This window comes from Eretmochelys imbricata, chromosome 11 (genome assembly GCF_965152235.1).
Source record: "Eretmochelys imbricata isolate rEreImb1 chromosome 11, rEreImb1.hap1, whole genome shotgun sequence".
Taxonomy (NCBI): Eukaryota; Metazoa; Chordata; order Testudines; family Cheloniidae; genus Eretmochelys; species Eretmochelys imbricata.
The window spans coordinates 2,283,986-2,307,141 of record NC_135582.1 but is presented as its reverse complement, the minus strand read 5'-3'; the positions used below and the strand labels follow the sequence as shown (position 1 = coordinate 2,307,141).

General features: G+C 60.2%; 1 protein-coding gene across 2 annotated transcripts; it reads left to right on the top strand.

The window, feature by feature from the left end:
- Positions 1 to 87: 87 nt before the first annotated feature.
- Positions 88 to 22,525, top strand: STK36 (serine/threonine kinase 36). 2 transcript variants are annotated; one of them, XM_077830098.1, is made up of 27 exons: positions 88 to 122; positions 2,139 to 2,237; positions 3,427 to 3,567; positions 4,149 to 4,226; positions 5,125 to 5,255; positions 5,379 to 5,628; positions 6,397 to 6,490; positions 6,763 to 6,932; positions 7,421 to 7,635; positions 7,766 to 7,871; positions 7,991 to 8,134; positions 8,658 to 8,837; positions 9,168 to 9,265; positions 9,812 to 9,917; positions 10,304 to 10,445; positions 11,759 to 11,886; positions 12,427 to 12,531; positions 12,956 to 13,054; positions 13,587 to 13,681; positions 14,498 to 14,561; positions 15,056 to 15,166; positions 15,396 to 15,470; positions 16,643 to 16,814; positions 18,157 to 18,304; positions 18,980 to 19,139; positions 19,417 to 20,163; positions 20,815 to 22,525. In XM_077830098.1, the coding sequence occupies exons 2-27, from the start codon at positions 2,154 to 2,156 to the stop codon at positions 20,959 to 20,961; spliced, it is 3,990 nt and encodes a 1,329-aa protein (XP_077686224.1). In that variant the 5' UTR covers positions 88 to 122; positions 2,139 to 2,153; the 3' UTR covers positions 20,962 to 22,525. The 2 variants fall into 2 exon arrangements, with proteins under 2 accessions (XP_077686224.1, XP_077686225.1); XM_077830099.1 differs by lacking the exons at positions 88 to 122; positions 20,815 to 22,525 and having other exon boundaries at positions 1,817 to 2,237; positions 18,984 to 19,087; positions 19,417 to 20,119.
- The last annotated feature ends 631 nt before the right edge of the window (positions 22,526 to 23,156 follow it).

The following is a 23,156-nucleotide window of genomic DNA, read 5'->3' as shown; positions in this document are numbered from 1 at the left end:
GCCTGGCCGCCTTTCCGCCCGCCTGCGAGGCCGGGATCCAGTCAGGCCCCTGTGCGGGCACCCCGGGGGCGGGGCGGGGCGGAGCCCAACCAACGGCCCGCGCGGCGGGTGGGCAGATCGCGGTGAGCGGCCGGATCCCGGGTCCCGCTGATGGGGGGCGGGTCCCGCTGGCGGAGCCGGGTCTTGTTACCGCGGAACGGGCTGGGGGATCCCTGCGCCCGGGGTGGGGGCTGGATCTCTGTGCCCAGGAAGGGGGGCGCTGGATGCCTGTGCCTGGTGGAGGGAGCTGGATCCCTGTGCCCGGTGAGGGGGGGCTGGATCCCTGTGCCCAGGAAGGGGGGCGCTGGATCCCTGCGCCCGGCGGGGGGAGGGCTGGATACCTGTGCCCGGCGGGGGCGGGGTGCTGGATGCCTGCGCCGGGCGGGGGGGGTGCTGGATGCCTGCGCCCGGCGGGGGGGCTGGATGCCTGTGCCCGGTGAGGGGGTGCTGGATGCCTGTGCCCAGGAAGGGGGGTGCTGGATGCCTGCGCCCGGCGGGGGGGCTGGATGCCTGTGCCCGGTGAGGGGGGGCTGGATGCCTGCGCCCGGCGGGGGGGCTGGATGCCTGCGCCCGGCGGGGGGGCTGGATGCCTGCGCCCGGCGGGGGGGCTGGATGCCTGCGCCCGGCGGGGGGGCTGGATGCCTGCGCCCGGTGAGGGGGGGCTGGATGCCTGTGCCCGGTGAGGGGGGGCTGGATGCCTGTGCCCGGTGAGGGGGGGCTGGATCCCTGCGCCCGGGGGGGGGGGGCTGGATCCCTGTGCCCAGGAAGGGGGGCGCTGGATCCCTGCGCCCGGCGGGGGGAGGGCTGGATGCCGGCGGGGGGCGGGGGGGGTGCTGGATGCCTGCGCCCGGTGAGGGGACTAACCAGCCTCCGGGGTGAATACGCAGATCGCAGTGATCTGGGCAGGGGTGATCCTGGCCATAGGATCTGGTCTGACCTACCAGATCCTGCCCCTAGACAGCCAAGCTCTGGGCAGCAGAACCAGTCCCCGTGAGGGAGACCTGGGAGTCAGGGCTCCGGGTTAGCAGGGGGAGACTCGGGGTATTGAGCACATACTGGGGGGCTCAACCCTGACGAGCGCCATGTCGGTTCCTGGATGCGCCGCTCGGGGCGTGGGGAGGCTCGGATGATCATGGGGGTTCCGGTCACGGGGCTTGCGTTCAGGGCATGGACCCTGACCTCATCCGCATCTGCAAAGTGCTGAGCTCACCCGGGGCGCTGTACAAATAACTGATAATAAAATAAAGAACCAGCCCAAATGTACAGGCCCCCAGGAGCCGAGAAGCTGGGACAAGAGCGGCCATGCAGACTTTGGCCCCGGGGGAACGAGCAGAAGGCTAAGGGTGTGGGAGGGGAGGGAATAACAGGGGAGGTGAAATTCTGAGAGAGAAGAGGGAGCCAGGAGCCGGGAGAAGGACCTGATCAGGCTGGAGGACAAAGAGGAGGAGTGTGGCTGTGGGATGCCAAATAAGATGAGGGAGGCTGGTGGCCATGGGAAGAGGGAATGGTGACCCGAATGAGTTTGGGCAGCAGGGCCGGAGAGGAAGGGGTGGAATCTGGAGTGCAGAAGGAGAAGCAGGAGACTGGATGAGAGGAGCTGGAGACGTCTCAGGAGGATGGGAGCTTGAGGAACAGGGAGAGGAAAGACTGGGAACTGGGCAGCCAGAGATGGGATGTTGGAGGTCTCCCAAGAGAAGACCAATGGGAAGCATCTAGGTAGCACCGTAGCATTTGATCACCTCAGTCTCTAATGTGTTTATCATCCCCCTCCGCCCCGAGATAAGGAGGTACTTTCATCTCCATTTTCTGCATGGCAGGACTGAAGCCCGAGAGGCGACGGCCTGGATGTTCCAACATATTTAGGCACCTGACTCCCACTGAAACAATACCTTTGAGGATCTGGGCCTCAGTGACTTGTCGAGGTCACACAGGAGGTCTGGCAGAACAGGGACTTGAACCCAGGTCCCCCAACTCCTTGTTAGTGCCCTAACCATTGCACTGTCCCTCTTCTCAGCTGGCATAGGCCTGAGGGGGAAGGGGAGGCCCAGGAGGTGGGAGACGAATTGAACAGCCTCTAATGTGCCACTTTGCACTGTCAGGCTGGTGTGCCCACCATGGAGAAATACCACGTGCTGGAGATGATTGGAGAAGGCTCCTTCGGAAGGGTGTACAAGGGGCGCCGGAAATATAGCGCCCAGGTGAGGAGAGATCCAGGAAGGGGCTCTCTCAAGAATGGGGTGGTACGGGAATACAGTACCCAGGTGAGATTTGGGGAAAAGGCCATATGGGGGAAACATAACACAGGGCTGAAGAGTTCTTGGTATGCAGCTCAGGGTTCTGTGATTGGGCCTCCAGGTCCAGGGTCCCTGACAATCATATGTGTGATCCGCACCAGATAGTTTCTCTGGTAGTTTCCACTGTACTTAAGGTTGCACAACAGTTTCCATTTTAATCCCCTGCTTTCACATGCTCAGCACTTTCTGGAACATTCCTCTTTGGGGCTGACACATTCCAGGCTTTGTTTGCACTTGATGGGGAAATTTATTTGTTTTAGATTTCTCTGATTATTTCTGAATTTGGCAGCTTGATTCTCCCTGTACCTTTTAGACAGGGCTGCAGCAAAAGCAACCAACATCTGAAACTTGTTCTGGGCAGAATCTCACTGAGGTCTGGTACCTTGGCTTGGTCTAGATAAAAATGAGGGTTTTGATTAACTCCTGACAATTTGCAGCTTGGTTACTGAGCGCGTGCAGCTGCAACTGTCATGAATTCTACAGGTTTACACACTGATTTTGGAAAGGCCTTTCACCCTGCATCCATTTCTACTGGCACGATTGTTCACCTACCGTTTTGCCTGCAGTTCATTGCGGGTGCAGTTAGCGGTGCTTAGATGGCTGGTACCTGATTTGCAGCAGAATATTGCAGTTATGCGACAAAGTGCTACAATTTGCACAGTTCAGAGTGTGCAAGATTCTGCCCAGGAAACCCGAGGCTACTTTTACAAATCAGAACCCCAGAGAAAGATGCACCCTGCACATGGGCAGGCCTAGCTACACTCACATACTCACTTTACAAAATTTCCCAGCATTGAATCGTCGTACCTTTAAAACGACTGTAGTTTTTCAACCCTAGCTTGTTTTGTAGATCTCGCTGAGATCTAGCATGTTGGAAGAAAATCAATTCAAGATTTTAAAAGTTATGAACACTGAAACTCAGCAAACTCTGGAGTCCCCTTAATCCATGCCTGGTGCTAAGGTTACGTGCAGTGGTAGGGGAGTGTAGACCTGGCCTTAGCCTTCCACCCTAGCAGTCACTTGTTGATCCTTGCCTGGGTGGGAGCAGTGGTGGGTGCGGGCTTGCAGCTCCCAGCTTTGTCTGCTTTGGCAGGTGGTGGCGCTGAAGTTCATCCCCAAAGTCGGGCGATCGGAGAAGGAGCTGAAGAACCTGCAGCGGGAAATTGAGATCATGAGGGGGCTGCACCATCCCAACATCGTCCAGATGCTCGACAGCTTCGAGACTGACAAGGAGGTAAGAGGGCGCGTGTGGGGCCTGGGTGTGAGGGCACTGTCAGCTGCACAGCTTCTCCTGCATAGCCGTAGCTGGTCGCAGCTGGGCCCTTCCCGCAGGTGCTAGAGGGGTCCTGTCGCTTCCAGCGACGCCATCAGAGCAGGCGTACCTGGCTGGAAGAAGCAAGCGTTGGCCTTTCCAGTGACTCTGCTGCATGTTTCTTGTCCCACCTGCCGGCGGCTGGGTTTGTGCCTCGCTGTTCGGGTGAGTCCCGCGGTCGGACTGCACAGCTCTCGTTGTCTCCCACTGCTGGATTCCCCAGTGATTCCCCTTCCCCAGGGCCCAGTGGGGTGTTTCCTCCGCCCCTTGGGCTAAATCCTGAGGCCTCACTCCGGAGGGCCAGTAGGAGGCTGCCTGAGCAAGGGCTAAGTCTGGGTCTCTGGACCTGGCCAGACGTGCTGGAATCAGTGTCCTTGCCCGGTGGGTTTCCCAGCATCAATGCTCCAGCCATGAGATCCCATCCCCAGGGGCCCCCAGGACAAAGCTGGGGTTCGCGCCTACTCTCTGAGGTCCCACGATCCCTTGCTGCCTCCCCCCTGCAGGTGGTGGTGGTGACGGACTACGCGGAGGGGGAGCTTTTCCAGATCCTGGAGGATGATGGGAATCTGCCAGAGGATCAGGTAGCTCTCTGACGCTGACGCATCAGGGCCAGTCAGAGTCATGTCAGGCCTGGGGCAGGGCAGCGGTGAGGGGCTCATTGTCCTGCAGGAAGTGGCAGTGTTGCTCCTTCAGACAAGCGGATGTCAGAGCTGGCTGGACACTGCTGAGTCTTTAGTCTGGGACTGTCCCTCCAGAGGGGAAGGAATCGGAGCCCAGATGCAGGGGCGGGAAGGCTCTGATTGGCTAAGCAGGGGAGAGAACTCACCTTTCACCTCGACGCGAGCTGAGTTCAAATCTAGCTACAAGTGACATGAATTTGCTGGGTCTCAGCCTACTTCTCCCCTGTGTCCAGGACAGGAATAGGGATGAGGGGTGGGTCGGGATCAAAGGGCTAAGGCAGAGCTCTGTGCGTGGGCGGGAAGCCCAAGACTTGGATAACCGGGGGCTGTTGGTCAGGATTGAGGGGCCCTGGCAGAGCTGGGTGTGTGGAAAGCCTTGGGCTGTGGGTTGAGACACAGGGGCATCAGCAGAGATCAGTGTGTGCGCACAGCCAGAGCTGGGCTAGCAGGGGGCTGCGGGTCGGGAGTGAGGGGCGCCGGCAGAGCTGTGTGTGGGCAGGGCTGGGCTAGCAGGGGGCTGCGGGTCGGGAGTGAGGGGCGCCGGCAGAGCTGTGTGTGGGCAGGGCTGGGCTAGCAGGGGGCTGCAGGTCGGGAGTGAGGGGCGCCAGCAGAGCTGTGGGGGGCCCAGGGCTGGGCTAGCAGGGGGCTGCAGGTCGGGAGTGAGGGGCGCCAGCAGAGCTGTGGGGGGCCCAGGGCTGGGCTAGCAGGGGGCTGCGGGTCGGGAGTGAGGGGCTCCGGCACAGCTGTGGTCAGGATGCAGGCTCGGCCGTTGAGCCCTCAGGGTTGCCGTGTCTCTCAGGTTCAGGGCATCGCCGCCCAGCTGGTCTCTGCCCTCTATTACCTCCACTCCCACCGGATCCTGCACCGCGACATGAAGCCCCAGAACATTCTGCTGAGCAAAGGGGGTGTCATCAAGCTCTGCGACTTCGGGTAGGGGCCCCAGGAACTCGCCTGCCCTCGGCAGCTGGGGCCATTGGGGCAGTGGAAGGGTTCCTGGGCTGAGGGGGGGGGGCTCTCGGAGGCAGAATTAAGGGGCTCCCTCTCTCCCGGCAGGTTCGCTCGCGCCATGAGCATCAACACCATGGTGCTGACGTCCATCAAGGGCACCCCGCTGTACATGTCCCCCGAGCTGGTGCAGGAGAAGCCCTACGACCACACGGCCGACCTGTGGTCTGTGGGCTGCATCCTGTATGAGCTGTTCGTGGGGACGCCGCCTTTCTATACCAACAGCATCTTCCAGCTGGTCAGCCTCATCATCAAGGACCCCATCAAGTGGCCCAAAACCATGAGCCCCTCATTCAAGGTAAAGGGGACGAGGAGTGGGCAGTTTCACTGCACCCCACAGAGCCACAGCCGCCTGGTTCCAGACAGCCCCCCACCCCCGCATGGCTCCAACATCCCCTCCTCAGGCGAGGTCACTGAACCCCCCTTTCCCAGGGGATGGGCTGTCCAGGCCAAATTCCTGCTTGGGAATCATGAGCGGTTCCACTGACTCCCCTTGCAAACTGGATTCTTCACTTCCTTCCCTGGTGAGCGGTGTTGCTGTGTGCTGTTTGACGGCTGCGGGGACTCACCCCAGAGCTGGCTGCAAGGGTAGTCAGGGGCCTGCATGTTCTGTGTGTCGATCGGTGCAGGATCTGCCTCTTGCTGCTGAATCGTCCTCTGGAATCTCAGCTTCCGTTTACACAAATTGCTTCCAGCCCTTATGGTTGTGAAGAAACCCTTCCAGGGTGACAGAAGCGTATCTGATGCAGCAACACCTGCCTGAGTCTGTAGACAGCCTGAAACAGTAGCTCTGAGGGTCACAGACTGGCCCATTAATCTCAAGGGACATTAACTCTGAAGCATAACGATGAGATGCCGTACGCCAGCTTTTAACTATTTCAGCCATTTCACAGAAACATCCATTTCTATCCTCTACCCCACGCTCCCTTCCCAAAGTCAGGTGTAGAACCCAGGAGTCCTGACTACTCCTTAGGCTAGTGCACATGCCCAGTTCATTGTGTCCCAGCAAGAGCCAGCAACTGTGGGGGCAGTGAGTGTGACAATGGGTCTCTGTGCCCCTGGGCAGAACTTCCTGCAAGGCCTGTTGATGAAGGACCCTTGCCAGCGCCTGTCGTGGCCGGAGCTACTGCACCATCCCTTCATCGCTGGACGGGTCACCAGTGAGTACCAGCTCTCGCTGCCCCCTGGTGCAATGCCACCATCACCGCCCGCTGCCCGGCCACCCCCTCTGCCCCATCTCCCCCGGATGCAATAGCAAACTGCCTTGCCTGGCCCTCTCTCCAAATGCCCCTTGAGACCCCAACCCCCCAGCCCAGGCCAGTCTCCAGAGTGCCCATGGGGTGGATGGTCCCCTCCAGCCCCCGGAGCTCCCTCCACCCCGTGTTATGGTTGCTGTGGTCCCTGACTGGGCTCACCCCTCGGCTCCCGGCAGTGATCGATGACACAGAGCAACATGGAATCGTGAACCCCTTCACCAGCAAGCTGCCCCCGGAGCTGCAGGTGCTGAAGGAGAAGCAGGCTCACTCGCTGGCCCCCAGGAGTGGCCAGTCCAAGATCCTGAGGAAGGCGCGGGAGAAGATGGCTGAGGAGGCCCGGAAGAAGGTGTGTGTCTGGTGTCACTGCAGCAGCGCTGGAAGCTCACTGGGACACACGGGGCCTAGGAGGGAACTTGACAAGGGGCTGGGCGAGAGACTGAGCAGGGCCCCTCCAGCTGGAGGTCCCAGAAGCAAGTGGGAGGGATAGTGAAGCCGGGAGGTGGTTGGGCCAGTTACGGGGGGGGCCCACAAGGGATCAGGAGTAAGATGGGAGTCTGGGGGGGTTGGTCAGTTACATGGAGAGAGATCCCCTGATGACTGGGGGGACTGAGTGGGGACAGGAGCCCGAGGGATTGGTCAGTTACACAGATAGGGCCCCTCAGGTTGGGTGAGAGTGGGGGGGTTTGGTCAGTTACGGGGAGATGGGTGTCTGGGTCTTGTCAGTTACAGGGAGAGAGACCCCCTCTGGATGATAGGGGAGTGGAGGCAGGAGTCTGGGGTCTTGGTCAGTTACACAGAGATATAACCTGGCTGAAGCTCTTCAGTCTTTTCCAGGAGCAGCTGAAGGCAGACACTCCGTCTAAAAAGGAGGCAGCCAGAAGAGGTCCAGGGCACAAACCCAAAGCAGCCCCTGGGAAGGCAGCCCTCAGGGAGGGGGAGCAGACAGCCTGCGCTCTGGGCTCCCCTCCTGGAGACAAGAACCAAGCCGTCCTGGGAGAAGAGCCCAACGAGACAGAGTGGGAGACAACTGAGCCTCCCCCTACACCACGGTGAGGGGCAGGGATGCCTGCTCTGGCTCAGCTGGGTCTGTGGGTTTCCGGGGGCGGACTGGGCTGGGGGGCACCCGTGAGCAAGGAGATGGCATGAGGCAGGTCTCTAGCTGCTCTGCTTCTTGGGCAGGGAGCACCGGATCACACAGGATTACGAGCGGGAGTTCCCAGAGGTGGACAGCAAGGCAGGGCCATGCGGCAGGCGCAGCATCGAGACCGTGCACCTGGAGAGCGAGGTGAGGCGTGACTGGGTGTGGACTGGGGCACTGGGGAGGTCTGGGGCAGGGTTGGCCCCACTCCCCTGAATCAGATGGTATCCACGCGGCCATCTCCCCTCTTGTGACCTTTGGCCTAGGAACTGGATAGTGACGACGAATGGCAGCATCTGATCGAGGCCACGGAAGCCTCCGCCATGCAGCTGAGCACACCCCTGAGCCTTCTGGGGGACCCGGCCTTTCAACAGCGCATCCGGGCCCGGCTCCAGCACTCCAGCCAGCAGGCGAGTGGGGACAGCCAGGGGAGCGGCCTGGGGGCAGCAAGCGGCTGCCGTGGTTCCTTATTCCCAGCTCGCTATTCAAGGAAGGGCTTGGGACTGGCTGGCAGGAGATCTGAACTCGGTTGTCGGCCGTGTTACCTTGCAGGACCCAGGGGGGGAGAGAGAGAGAGAGAGGGTGTATGTGTGTCCTGTGCCTCAGTTTCCCCATCTGCACAGGACACAGAGCTCAGAGCAAGGCAGGGAAGCCTTCCCCTCCCCCTGCATTGGTGACCCTGGGAAACACCTGGATCCCTCCATCCTCACTCCCATCCAGGGGAGGAAATTCCTCCTCTGTCCCCAGAAATCTGAGCTCTCCTGTTTGGTGGATCCCTGCTCTGCGCCCCCGCCCCCTGTGGGTCAGAGCCTGTGATGAAGGGAGCCCAGTGGCTGGCAGACATGCTGCCCATGCCAGTGCCGGGTTGCCCGCATCCAGGCCTGCTGCTGATCTCAACATCACAGGCCCCTTCTCTGGCCTCTCTGTGCCCAGGTGCTGGAGGGGATGTTGGAGGGAGCGTCTCATCTCCGCCCAGCCCTCCGTGTCCTGGGCAACCTGCTCGCCGCCAGGTGTGACTCAGAGCTTCTGGACAGCTTCTGCCAGGCCGCGGATTTACCTCGCTTCCTGCTGCACCTGCTCGGGCAAATCCTGCAGAGCGCCAGCAGCAAGCAGGTGGGCGCGGGGGAGTGCTGGGTATGCATGTGGCCCCCGCCCCAGAGGCTAGTTTTGCACATGCTGCGGCGGGCCTGTGGGGGAGAGGGGGTGTCGCCCCCTAGAGGCTGTTGTATCATCACCACTGCATGAGCTCTCTGGAGGCAAGTTGTGGCCCCCCTCCAGCTCTGGGTGTGCGTCCTCCCGGAGCTAACCCTGAGTGACTAGCTCCCCCTTGCAAGCCCCTGTCAGAGGGGGAAGGGCCCTAGGGTGCCATAGGTCAGGGCAGTTTGGCTGCCCACCAGTCAGAGTGGCACTGCCTGACACATGGTTTCTTTCCTGCTCCCGCAGCAGCCCTGGTGCATCACGCTGCTGGCGGACCTTGTTGGCGTGACAACGGCCTATTTCACCAGTGCCTCCCACCTGGGGTGGAGCCGGAGGAAGAGAAGGTAGAGTGGCCGCCAACGGGGTGGGGGGAGTCTCTGAGAGGCACTGCACTGAGATCCCCTCCCACCCTTCTCCCCACCAGCCCCGGGGCCCTGAGGATTGGGGGCCACGCTGCGGGATTAGAGCTCGCAGCATGGGGGAAAGACCTGAACGGGGCCCACCCACAGCATGTTGTCCTGCAGAGCTCTCAGAGCACTTGTGGATGACACTCAGGATCATCATCCCCTGTTGTAGAGGTGGGGAAACTGAGGCACAGAGGGGGGAAGGGATACTCCGGGATCCCACAGAGTAGCAGAGCTGATGAGTTCAGACTTCCTGTCTCCCATCCTGAGGCCTCCGCACTGGGCCATGCCACCTCCGTTGGGGCTGACCTGCCTGTTAGCCAGACGCCTGCCTCCCTGGGCTGCCCTCCCCCGGGGGCTCTGTAGTAAGGGCGCAGCTGGCAGATCCCACGGGGAGAGCTGTTCCCGTTGCCTGGTTGAGCGTGCAGTTCATCGGGCGACCCCTGGCCCCCCGTGCCTCGCCTCACTGACACCTGCCTCCCCCAGCCTGCAGGTTTTCCACGAGGCGGCTGCCGGCTTCCTCTCCCTGCTGCCCAAGCTGCTGGCCCAGCCAATGGACGTCGAGATGAGGCTCCGCCAGCAGAGCAGCATGGTAACGATGCCCCTCCTGCGTGCTTGGCTTCCTCTCACTGCCCCGTTCTCGCTCGCTGGGCCTCTCCTGTGGGCTCTTGCTGTCCAGCGCGGGGCCTCCTTCCTGTCCCCTTGCTCCTTCCTTGTGTCTCTCCCATCGCCTCAGACCGGGCTGGCTCCCTCCCCTCTGGGGCGTGGCTCCCTCTGCCAGCCCTGGCCCTGCAGGGTCAATCCTGCGGGCCCTGAGCCCCTTGCTGTCAGAGCAGCCTCCATGGCTCAGGATCATCCGGGGCCCCCTCCCCTCCCAGGCCTGGAGCCTCTGTCCATGGCCTCCCCTTTCCTGCTCTTCCCTGTCCCGTCCCTCTCCCCAGCCGTGCAGTGACTGCGGACCTCTGTGTCCCTCTGCAGAGCTTCACCCTACTCTGTGAGGACATGGACAGCAGCAGCCCCAGGGTGTCGGGCCCCTTCTATGCCAACCTGCTCGCCAAGCAGCGCCCCCTGCTGGACACACTCCTCCAGGGGGCCACCCTGGAGATTCCCACTCCGGAAGGTAATGCTTTCCCCGCACCTGGGATGAATGGGGGGATTTCCCCCATGATGGGGGCAGCCCCACATCTGCCTGGTGGCTGGGCTCCCTCTGGCCCTCGGGCTGGCGGGGTCCCCAGGGAGCTGCAGTCACTGCCCACTGTTCTTTGTTCCTCGTTTTAGTGCTGGGGAAAGTACGTGACCGATGGCCCTGATCGGAGCCAAGGGTAGAACAGACCGTTCCTCCCACAGCTCTGCTGGTGCCCCTCACTCCTGACCTGCAGCCCCCTGCTAGCCCAGCCCTGGGCTCCTCCCCACGCAGCTCTGCTGGTGCCCCTCAATCCTGACCTGTAGCCCCCTGCTAGCCCAGCCCTGGGCTCCTCCCCACGCAGCTCTGCTGGTGCCCCTCACTCCCGACCCGCAGCCCCTGTGCACTAATTGTCCATCTGGCTCTCTCTCAGCACCCCGATCTTTGTTCATAATTACATGTTGTCAAGGTTCCTTCCCCACTCTGAACTCTGGGGTACAGATGTGGGGACCTGCATGAAAACCCCCTAAGCTTATTTTTACTAGCTTAGGTTAAAACTTCCCCAAGGCACAAAGTCTTTGCCCTTGGATTAGGTAAAACGCTGCCACCACCAAGTGTTTTAGACAAAGTACAGGGAAAGGGCCACTCAGAGCCCTATTCCCCCAAATATCCCCCCAAGCCCTACACCCCCTTTCTGGGGAAGGCTTGAGAATAATATCCTCACCAATTGGTACAGGTGACCACAGACCCAAACCCTTGGGTCTTAAGAACAATGAAAAATCAATCAGGTTCTTAAAAGAAGAATTTTATTTGAAGAAAAGGTAAAAGAATCATCTCTGTAAAATTAGGATGGTAAATACCTTACAGGGTAATCAGATTCAAAACACAGAGAATCCCTCTAGGCAAAACCTTAAGTTACAACAAGACACAAAAACAGGAATATACATTCCCTCCAGCACAGTGAATTTACAAGCCATTAAACAAAGAAAACCTAACGCATTTCCTAGCTAGATTACTGACTAACTTTACAGGGGTTGGAGAACTTGCATCCTTGATCTGTTCCTGGCAAAGGTATCCCACAGACAGACAAAAACCCTTTGTCCCCACCACTCCAGATTTGAAAGTATCTTGTCCCCTCATTGGTCATTTTGGGTCAGGTGCCAGCCAGGTTGCCTTAGCTTTTTAGCCCTTTACAGGTGAAAGGGTTTTGTCTCTGACCAGGAGGGATTTTACAGCACTGTATACAGAAAAGTGGTTACCTTTCCCTTTATATTTATGGCACGTGTCTTCGATCTTTTGTCCCTGCCCAGAGCCAGCGAGGGAGGCGAAAGCCGCACGAGAGCAGTGTGAGCGTGGGGCAGATGTCTTCACAGCAGCACTGGCCGCAGTCTGCAGCCTCCCCGTGGGGCGGAACGGGTGCCAGGAGGCCAAAAAGCAGGTCAGGAGCTCAGACCGCTCACGGTTCCTTCCTGGCCGAGAGGCAAAAAGTGCCCTGCAAGCATCCTGCGTGGCTGGAGGTGACGGGGTCGCTGCAAGCTGTAACCCCCCTGGCCTGATCTAGAGCATGGGATCCCGAGCACTTTACAGACGCTGCCCAGGGGACACTCGCATGCAGCCACCTCTGGGGTGGAAAGTGGCAGGTGCCACGCAGGGGCTCGGGACAGGGAGTAAATGAGGCTCCAGAAGCCAATGGAACACACGGCGGAATTCGGGGAGGGGGAATGCGATTATCCCCGCTGCGGTCTGAGCAGGACGCTGGGTTAATGCAGAGGCAGCGTGAGAGGGTCTTTACCAGTCCTAGGCGGTCTGGGATGCAGCGTTCCCCAGGGCCATGCTGGGGCATGGGGCCAGCACGGACTGCCAGGGGAGAGCGCCCCCTACTGATCTCCCACCCTGCTCCCTGCAGCAGAGCGCCCCCTACCACTTAGGTGGCTAGCAGGTCTCTGGGACTGTGATCCTCTTGGCTGATTTCCCACAGGTCGCCCAGCTGGTGGCTGAGAAACTGACGGAGGAAAACAGCCAGCTGTTAGTGAGGCTCCTGGCGGGACTCGAGCGCCCGGCCTGCTCCCTGAACGTGCTGAAGGTAACGGGTCCCTGGACTGGCCCCGCCGTGCCTCTATTGCCCCTTGGTGGGCTTCCGTGGGGCCGATGGGGTGGGGCCTCCCGCTGTGCTCTCCCCTGCAGATCGAATCCAGCCCTGGCCCCGCTGCGTGTCAGCTCGGGCTGATTGTCGCTTTCACAGCGCGGCACCCGCATGGCACCAGCTGTGCCGCATAATAACGGGCCTGCTGCTCTCAGGTGGCAGATCTTGGCCGTCCTGCCTCCTCCCCACTGTGTCCCTTGGGGCCCGCCTGCGATGTGGGGTCACCATGAAACCGAGCCCACCAGGGCCTGCAGGCTGGTCTTGGGTCTCTGCAGGGCACCTCCTCCCCCCTTCTCCTTTTCCAGCTGGGCTGCCGGCTCTGTGTGTCCCCCGCGCTGACCTCTGCTGTCCCTCTGTCCCCCAGGTCTTGTACTCCTGTGGCCACGCCAGTAAAAGCCTGTGCCAGCTCCTGGCCAAGGGGCAGCAAGTGCCGAGCTCCCTGGCCCGGCTGGTGAAGGGCGAGGTACGTCCCCCTTGCCTCATGGAGAGCCCCAGGGGGCGGATCGCGGGTACAGCTGGGCTCCTCCCTCTGTCGGGCTCCTCCCTCCTGCTGACTCCCGAGAGCACGGGCTAGATCCAGCCCCGGGTCCGGGGACTTCGTGCCCTCGGCCACCGGCTGTGGGGAGGAGGGGCAGAGGGACCTGGGGCGACGTGAGGTCCAAGGGGTGCAGAATGAGCAGAGACGACTGTACCAAGGATTGTGGGGGAGGGGCGGGGGAAGGCGTAAGGTGGGGGGTAGAGGAAAGGGATCTGGGGCGGGGGAGAGGGAGGTTAGCCAGAGCCTGGCAGGGGAGGAGTTGGGACCAGTTTGGTAAGGGGGGGGGCAGGGCAGGGTGGGGTGGAGATAACCGGGGAAGGAACCATTGTCCAGATCTGCATCTCGGCCTCTGGTTTGGGCAGCCCAGTGATTCCCTGGTGCCCACCCCTGCACCTTTGCCCTCCTGCCCAGCGCCCAGGCCTTGCTGCCCCCAGCCCTGAGCTCTCTCCCTTCGCAGGTCCCGATGGGGGAGCGGCTGCGGGTGCAAGCCTGCGAGGCGTCGCTGCACCTGCTGTCTCTGATCGCCCTCCAGCTGCAGGCTCCCCCTCCCCGGTAAGCATGCCTGCCCCCCACCCTGCGTCCAGCCTTGGCAGGGACGCTGGCATTCAGCGCCTACAGGGGCGAGCTGGGGGGCTTCGGCCTAGTCTACTCCACACGCCTCCTCACCAGTGGCCCCGACTGGCCCCCGGCTGGTGGCTGCTGCAGAGATCTGCTCCTAGGTGGGATCCCCGCCAGGGCAGGGCTGCAGTTAGCACTGGGTCTCCCCGTGCGTGGAGCCTTTCAGGCTCTGGCTCTGCCCCAGGGGAAGCCGCGTTGACCCTTCTCCGGCAAAGTAGCCCATCAGCGTTGTGGCTGTAGGCCATGGGATATGGGACTCAGCAGGGGCGCTTTCCCCTCGGAGACCGCGCTGACCCCGGTGGGGCGATAGGGGAACAGGATGTGGGGCTCAGTAGGGGGTTCAGTGCAGTCCCCAGTGGGGAGCGCTGGGTTGCTGCAGTACCACTTTTCTCAGAAGACAAGAAATGAAGCCCTTAATCTCGGGGTGGGGTTTCCGTAGAGCCAGGCTCTGGACCCTCCTGCCTTGGCCAAATGCCAGCTGGGCAGCTTCATTCTGCCTCCCGAAAGTCCCTGGCAGTTTGTTGAATTATGGGATCTTGCTTCACCTCCTGGCCTAAGCCGCGCAGCAGCATTGCTATATACTGTGACCCAGCTGCTGCATTGCTTCTCAGAGGTGGCTGCCTTTCAGTGCTGGGGGAAGTGGTTGCTGTCCGTGATCAGTTTGCCCAGCTCTGTAGGGTGAGTCAGTCCCTGGCGGGGGCCGATTTCCCAGCTTCTCCTGATACCTGGGTCTGGGTCGCTGTGTTTCAGGGTGGACCTGGTGGTGAGTGACGCCACCGAGCTCTTCACCCAGTCGGCTGTCTTCTCCCTCGTGGTGAGTCCGTCCACCTGGCACAGCCCCACCCAACCGGCTCCCGTCCCGGGAGGGCCACACCTGGCTTGAAACAGCCAAATCCCCGTCTGTGTATGGGCAAAGCCCTGCATCTCCGCCTAACCCTTCCCATTCAGGGAGCTAGCTGCAGTCGGAATTGTTCCCACTCTCAGGGGGAGGGGGTCACAGCCAAATCCCCTTAGTCCGAGGGGTGTGGGGGCAGTCTGGCTGATCCTACACTTGGGGGAGGGGGTCAAAAACAGATCCCCATGGACGGGGATAGGGGGTCAGTTTGACGGTTCCTACACCCGGGGGTGATGCTCACACTCAGATCTCCCTGGGCGGGGGTTAGGGGGTCAGGCTGACTGTTCCTACACCCGGGGGGGGGGTGCTCGTCGTCAGCTCCCCGTGGGTGGGAAAGGCGTGCCAGAGGAAGGGAGTGGCCAGCTGTGTGTACCCCCGGACTCTGCGGTGCTGAGCTCTCCCCACCCCTGCAGAGCGCCGCGGGATTCCTGCTGGCTCAGCTCGGACAGCATGGGGCGGCCATCGAGGTGGGGTGCGAGGACGCCATGTCGGCCATGACCAATGCACTCACTGCGCCTGCCGAGGTAGGTGGCGAGCAGCTGGGGGGCTGCCCCGTGGGAGGGCAGGGCCAAGAACCCCCAGTGCACCCCAGCGAGGGGATGGACAGGCTGGGACGCCCTGACCGGGTCACCCGCAGCTCAGCACTAATCCAGTCTGGCCCGTCTGATGCCATGGGAGCGTTTGGAACCACCCACTTCTAGAGCCCAGTGCCCAGCGCTAACCTGGGCCCCTTCTGCCCCACTTCTCTTCCAGCTGCACCTGCCCCCACCCATGGGCGCTGGGCTCTACGATGGATTCCTGCTTCTCCTGCTGCAGCTCCTCTCCCAGGTACCTCACTGCCCGCTTGGATCTGGCACCGGGACTGCCTTGGCGGGAGGCTGCCGGGGGCTAAAGGGGGTGGGCGAGGGTAAACCCAGGTGTCCTGGATCCACAGGATTGGGGTTACGCCCTGTCACGGAGTCCCTGGGCGATGCTCTGGAACTGCTCCCCATGAAGCCAGTCAGGAATCTGGGGCAGTCGCCTTTCTGTGAGCAGCCTGTCTGCAGGACACACAGCTCACCCAGCTTCCACCTTCCTGGGTCTGACCTCGGAGCATTCAGGCTCCTCTGCCCCTCTGTGCGCTTCCCACAGCGAGTCTGTCCAGGCGGGGTCCTGGGGAAGCCAGAGGGTCCTGTCCCCCAACTCCGCAGTCAGATGTGACTCTCAGCCAGCCAGTAAAACAGAAGGTTTATTAAACGACAGGAACATGGTCTAAAACAGAGCTTGTAGGTGCAGGGAACCAGACCCTTCAGCTGGGTCCATTTTGGGGGGCAATGAGCCAGACAACCACATCTGCACTTCACTCCGTGTCCCAGCCAGCCCCAGACTGAAACTCCCTCCAGGGACTGGAGCCACCCATGGGTGTGGAGCTGCCAGCCCGCAGTGGGAGAGGAATGGCCCTGGGAGTGGTGCAGTGGGGGAGGAGGACCATGGGAGAGGAGTGAAGTGAGACCAGGAGACAAAACGCCCAGCACATTGACAGCTCCATTCCCAAAGAGAGCCATGATCTGGGGGTGTCTCTCTGAGGGGGCCTGGGTTTCAAAGCAGGGTGCTTGGCACTTCTGACCCTCCAGCCCCTTTAAGATAGCACAGGCAGGGCCCCCAACTCCCTAGTCGATGGACTCGCCCGGGGAGCAGCTGCTGGAGATGCTAGTGGGAGGGGAGGCAGGGGCTGGGGGCTGGCCCGTCAGAGGGGGGTGGAGGCAAGTGAATGGGATGGGGGGACCCATGAGACCATCTCTCTATTGTGATGTGGCCTTGAAAGAGTCTGAGCCCCTGGCTGTGGTCCAATCTGGTGAGGTTCTGACACCCCACCCTGGCTCCCACTGGGCCAGGCCCTTACTTTGTGGGAGTACCAGCTGCCTACAGGACTCTGGGTTTGGCCCCTTGGTGGTGGCGAGGGTCGAGGGCGCTCCGCCCCACGCGGCATGGCGCACTGACCGGCGTTCTCCCTCTGCCAGGGCGACGTGGTGACGGTGCGGGGGTTTGCCAGCTCGGAGCTGTGGAACGTCGCCTGGCACCGTTTCGCCATGGTGCTCCACCTGGCCGCCGATGAGCCAGTGATGGAGGGCGAGGAGCCACTGCCAGGCCAGCCCACTCCGGAGCCAGACTGGACCCTCGTCTCTCCTCAAGGTAGGGAGGAAGGAATGTCACTTTCACCGGTGGCCTAAGACTACACATCCCAGAATGCCCTCTGGCTGTTAAATATCCCCCACATCTGGGAGTTGCCACGGGGGTACTTTGTGCAGGTTCCCACGAGGGGTGGAAGCTGCTTCCTTCACTCGGGGCGGCTCTTCACCTCGAGATGTTGGAAGCATAATTCCTCACCTGCTAATCCCCATGGAGACAACTGAGATGAATGGATTCCCTCAGCCTGGAGGTCTGGCCCGCCTGACCCTATTAGCATCTCCTGTGGCAGGTTCCTTTGAAGACTCATACGTGCGCCCAGATGCAGCCCGGCTGGTAAATTTTTGAAGGATGAAGAATATGAGGAAGGACGACACAATGGTTAGCCTGGCACTCAGGAGACCTGGGTTCCATTCCCGGCTCCACCACAGACTGAGATCGTTACTTAGTCTCTCTGGGCCTCAGTTTCCCAGCTGCCCAATGGGGATGATGGCCCTGCCTCCCAGGGGCATGTGAGGTGCTCAGATACTCCATGATTGGGGCCCAATAGGTGCCTTAGCTAGAACTTCAGTTGACGGTTTGTGTCTCGGTGTGGAGCCTTTCACGTGTCTCACGCCATCTGCCCAAGCATCTTCTGCCTCTCTCCTGAGTTCAGCCCTTCCCTCGGGGGCAGCGAAAGTCTGGTCTCTTGGTTTATTAGTAGCTAGATTATACCCAGCGCCCCCTCACCAGGTCTCTAAAGCCCCCTTGGCATCCTGGGACATTAACATGGGCCTTATGAGGCTCAGGCTGGTGCTTGGTGACCACGGTGGTGGGTGTCTTAGACATCCAGATTGAGTCGAACGTGGCAGCCCGTCTTCCTGGGGCAGCGACCTCAGCCAGGGAGCCGCAGGGGCCAGTGACTGCACCGGCCTACGCCACGTCCTCGATTCCTGCCAAGGTGGGGCTGGCATCCCTGCCCGTGCTGGGTGGGGCAGGAGAGGAACAGGGAAGCTGCTCTGGAGAGGAGGGGACAGCTGAGCCCTGGTGGGTTGCTTGCCGTTCAGCAGGCCCGTCTCTAGGAGATCACAGTCAGGGTCGCTAGCCTGCCTCAGGCCTGTTCCCAGCCAGCTCTTCTGGAGTCTCCCGGTTCGACGGACGCTTCCCTGGCTCTGCCTGGTCTCGGGCAGGAGTGGAGACCTGATCGCAGGAGCGCTCCCCACTCTGCCTCATGCCTGCGAGGCAAGATGGAGCGGCCTGGCTGCCCCAGAACCCGCCCAGCACCGGGACAGTGGGGGATGGGGGGGGGGGCAAGACTCATTGCTCACCCCTCATTTCACCTGTCTGCCAATTTCCCCATCCCCTGCAGGCACCGCGCTCTTCCTCAGCCTGGCCCTCTTCGTCTTCACCCGAGAGCCTCACCAGTGCCTTCTTCAGCTCGCCCACCCCGACAGCATCATCATGGCAACCTTCCCCAAGCTGCTGTCCCTCGACTTCCTGGCTCACCTGGCGCAGACGTGAGTTCCAGCCAGTCAGGAGCTTGGCTGGGCGGGACGTGGGGGTTTCATGACTGGCGGTGCCAAGGGGAACTGGGATCTAGAGAACACGCTAACTGGGAGAGGTGCAGAGAAGAGGCTTCGAAAACCTGCCTCAAAGAGCCCAGACTATGGAGCTTATCAAAGGACGACTTGATCAGTCTCTAAGTATCTCCATGGGGAACAAATATGTGAGAACAGGCTCGTCGGTCTAGCAGAGAAAGGGTTAACACAGTCCAGTGGAGCTGGACTGGAAATCGGGTGTCCGTTTTTAACAAGGAGGGTAATGAACCACAGGAACAACTTCCCAGGGGTTGTGGTGGATTCGCCATCACTGGCAGGTTTTCCACCAAGCCTGGGTGTTTCTCTAAGAGCTCTGCTCGGCGTGATTGGGGGGCAGGTCTCTGGCCTGGGTTCTGCGAGGGGTCAGACCAGATGATCACAGAGGTCCCTGCTGGCCTTGGAATCTCGCAATCTAAGGGCAGCTGGGACACGACTTGCCCTCTTGGCGTGTGTGCCTGCTGCAGATGGCCCCACTCAGGCGCAGTGTGGACGGATGGTCCCTGAGGAACAGTACAATCACTCAGACCTCCCCGCTGGGCCTAGCATTGCGGGGCTCATCCATCTGATCCTCTCTGACCCCTCTAACGACCCCAGGCAGGTGGGGGAGGACGGTGACCCCGAGCTGGTCCCAGCTGTGGTGCTCCAGGCCTGCCAGCTGCTCTGCTTCCCCTTCTCCTTGGACGTGGACACTGAGACCTTCAGGTGGGTCATGAAGGCCCTGAGAGACGCCGAGATCCCCGCCCATCTCCTCCAGGTACCCAGGAATGCTCCCTCCCTCCCTCCCTCCCATGGCTTGGGCTCTGGAGCCGTGATGAACGGGCCCCAGGCTCTCGGTCTGGACTCCATGTGCCCTTTCTTTCTCTCCGCGATCCTTCCACCCCACTTGCTCCCCGCATGCCAACCAGAACCTTGTGGACCTCTCCTCCCATTTCTGCCTCTTGTCTGTGGTGCCTGTCTCCATTAGACCCTCCATTCACACCGCCCTGGTCCATCCGAGTCCTCTCAGTAGCTGCCATCTTTCCTACTTCTAGGTCTGCTGCCACCATCTGCCCTTCTCGGAGACCGCGCTTCCCATGAGCCTCCTGTGCCACCTTGTCCTGTCCGACGAGCGGGTCATCGACCAGTTGGTGGGGGTGGCTGCTGCTTCGGACCCCGCCACTGCCTTCCTGTCGGCCATCTTGCTTTCGGACAGCCCTCTGCTCACAATGGACCTCCTGTCCCTCCTGACCCACGTGGCCCGGGCCTGTCCTGCTCACCTGCCTTTCCTCCAGAAGATCCTGGGCGGCTCGGACTCGGCCTACCAGCTGCTGAGCCACCTGCTGTGCCACCAGGAGCACCCGATCCGCGCCAAGGCCTGCAGCCTGGTGGGCAACCTGCTGCGTCACAACCAGGACTTCCCCCGGGCGCTGCGGAGCCGGGCGGGCCTGCTGGAGCGCCTACTGGAGCGTCTGTCGGACCAGGACGAGAGCGTGCGCAGGTCGGCCAGCTTCGCGGTGGGCAATGCTGCCTACCAGGACGGCTCCCTCCCGCACGCCCTAGGGAAAGCCGTGCCCGGCGTGGTGAGGCTTTTGAGCGACCCCCAGGCCAAAACCCGGTGTAATGCCGCCTCCACTCTGGGGAACTTGGGCAGGCAGACAGCGGAACTGGGGGACGCGCTGATCCAGAGCAGAGCCCCCCATCTCCTGCTGGAAGTGGCCTGCCATGACTCCCAGCCAGCTGTGCAGGAGGCAGCATTGGTCGCACTGCGGTCCCTCAGCCAGCAGCCAAAGATACACCAGGTCAGGAGTGCCTAGTCAGATTTCAGTGGTGGGGAGGGGCGAATTTCAGCAGGGTCCATCCCCCTCCCCGCCTGGGGAAGCTCCCCCGCCAGGCCTGTCCCCTGCGGTTCCCTCCCCACCTCTGCCTCCCTCTGGGCCCGGCCACTCGCACCAGCCTGTTGTTAAGGGATGGCAGTGGGGGGTTTCACACCATGCCCACGTCCCACATGCTGGTCGTTCACCAGAGTCCTGTAGCTCCAGGAGACTGCGGTGATGGTGCCCCAGGCCCAGTGCCCCTCACCACCACCATCTGGGAATTCCCGGCTGTCCTCCCATGGGGAGTCCCTCATGCCCCTGGGGCAGGAAAGGTGGGTGGCAGTCTCATGCCCCAGGGGGCAACCTAAATGATGCTCCTGCACCAGGCGCTATCCAGCCTCCCTCTGCATCCAGAACCCTCAGGCCCATCCCTCCATCTTCTTATCCTGATTCTGTGAAGTGCTCTGAGCTCCACATGTCACCTAGAAAGCTGGACCTTAGACTTTGAGATGTGTGCAGACTGACGGGCAAAGAGGGTAGATGGGGCAGGGCCCCCTGGCAGGGAACGTGGCTGAGGCAACACACAGCACAGCCCAGGCTAGCTGTGTGGTGAGTGTCGTCTCCTTTGGGTTCCAGGTGCTCGTGTCGCTCAAGGCCAGCGAGAAGCTGCTGGCACTTTCCATCAGCGAAGCTCAGACCAGTTCCTATGGGAGGCCCCGACCGTCTTCAGCTCATCACTGCAAGAAGCTCATCCACCTTCTGAGCCCAACACACAGTGCCTGAGAACAGCAGGTCTCTGCTCTGGGAGAGACCGTTCCACCCGCCTCTTGAGGACAACACTTTGTGCCGGAATACAGGGGACACTCCCATACTCTGTCCAGAAACAGGGGCCACCACCCCCATCTCCTGAGACCAACGCAGTGCCTGAGCATGGCAGGTCCCTGTGGAGTCGGGGGAGACCACCCTGACAAAAGTTGGTCAAGGAAACGTATCTGATAAAGACAGAGATGGGTGAAATATGGTGTGTGAGAGAAAGAAACCAGAACTCCTCCTCCTCTTGATCCAGACCCCTGCTCGCCCTCTTTGCCAGTCCTGAGAAAGATCATGCCAGCAACTCCCTTTCCTGTCCTTTCGTAGAGATCTCTCCAACCCCAAATTTGGTGCCCCCCAAACTTCCCCAGGGACAGACGTTGGTTAATGTTCCATCTTGTACTATCTCCACCCCCACCACACTTCATTCCAAGAGCACCTTGGAATGAATGAACCCAACCCCGTTTCTAGGCTGAATCCTATCCAACCATGTCTAGCTTCTACTTAGAGGTTCTTCTGACTCCAGGCACCTTCCTGGGAAGAAGCCTCCAAACCTAAAGTATCCAGCTTTCAAAAAGGGGTCTCATGCTTACTGAGATGTACCTTATGGTCACCTAGGTTGAGCCATGCAGGGAATCCAGCCCCAAGATCCAGTGTGCCTTTGGCCTCTCCCCACGTCAGTCTCTCTCCCACCAGAGAAGTGCCCCATCTCTCCCCATCCTCCTTGAATGAGCTCCAGCAAGATCAGATTTAATTGAACCAGATCCTGGATGGACTAAACCCAACACCAAGCCTTGATGGTTCAGGGACTCTCTCCAGGACACATTCCACATACTTACCTTCACCCTGCACTTCCAGAGTTTAACTGCAGTGTCCAGGTGATACACGCCAGACTTGGCATCAGATTCCCAGGAGAATTGGAGTTCATGGTGTGTCCAGGATTCTGTTCACAGCTGCTGAGGGCTTCTCTTCTGCAGTGAAGTTGGAGATTGTCTCCCTGGCTCAGCTTCATGAAGACGGGTTCGGTTCTCCTGTTATCCTTGGAGTGTGTGGTGGGGATTCTACTCTGCGGCTCTGACTGAAGTCTGAAGGTTTCTCCTAATCTACGTGCTCCATCATGCTGGAACCCACCACCTTTGTGGATGAGACTGGACAGTCAAGTGCCATCTGCGGAACCTGCTAGCGTTCCTTAATCAGCCAGAGGGGTCGCATTTGGGCAATGCCAGGCACTTCCTCCCTGAGGTTCCATGTACCACCTCAATGTTGTGGGTCTGAACATACTCGATCCGATGTGTTCATAGTGGTATTTGGGTGTCCATAGAAGCCTTGGCTGGACTTATCCAACCTGCATTTTCTAGCCATTTGTAGTGACTCTTTTATAAGAGAGACTTTGTGTGACGTTGGTTTGGAGTCACTTTTCTAGATTCGTTTTTTGTACTATTGCATATACGTTTGTAATTTATTATAATAAATGGCTCTTCCCTTCCTGGGAAAGCTTCCTGCTGCGTGTGTGGATCCCTTAAAGAAATGAACAGAACTGGTGTGTGGCCAGCGTGTAACGGGCTCCAGGGATCCCAAAGAACTTTACCCTGAAAAACGTTCCAGAGCAGCGAAAGTCTAGATCACTGATACTCTAACTTGTGGCTCCTTGGGGCCCTGCAAGAGTCTACATAAGAATGGCCATACTGGGTCAGATCAATGGTCCATCCAGCCCATCTTCCAACAGTGGCTAATACCAGGTGCTTCAGAGGAAATGAGCAAAACAGGCAATCATAGAGTGATCTATGTCATCTCCCAGCTTCTGGCAGTCAGAGGCTAGGGACACCCAGAGCATGGGGTTGTGTCCCTGCCCATCCTGGCTAATAGCCATTGATGGACCTGTCCGCCATGAATTCATCTAGTTCTTTTTTGAACCCCCTTGCAGTTTTGGCCTTCACAACATCCCCTGGCAACTAGTTCCATATCTTTTTTGAGATGGGATGACCAGAACTGCATGCGGTATTCAAGGTGTGGGCGTATCATGGATTTACATAGCACCATTATGATATTTCCTGTCTTATTATCTATCCCTTCTAATGGTTCCTAACATTGTTTGCTTTTTTGACTGCTGCTGCACATTGAGTGGATATTTTCAGAGAACTATCCACAGTGACTCCAAGATCTCTTTC

Bases quoted from the DNA above. Each gene is read 5' to 3' on its own strand.
- STK36 (XM_077830098.1), top strand. From the start codon at position 2,154: ATGGAGAAATACCACGTGCTGGAGATGATTGGAGAAGGCTCCTTCGGA. The intron at 4,227-5,124 runs GTAGCTCTCTGA...CGTGTCTCTCAG, and splicing joins GGAATCTGCCAGAGGATCAG to GTTCAGGGCATCGCCGCCCA. The intron at 13,055-13,586 runs GTACGTCCCCCT...CTCCCTTCGCAG, and splicing joins CCCGGCTGGTGAAGGGCGAG to GTCCCGATGGGGGAGCGGCT.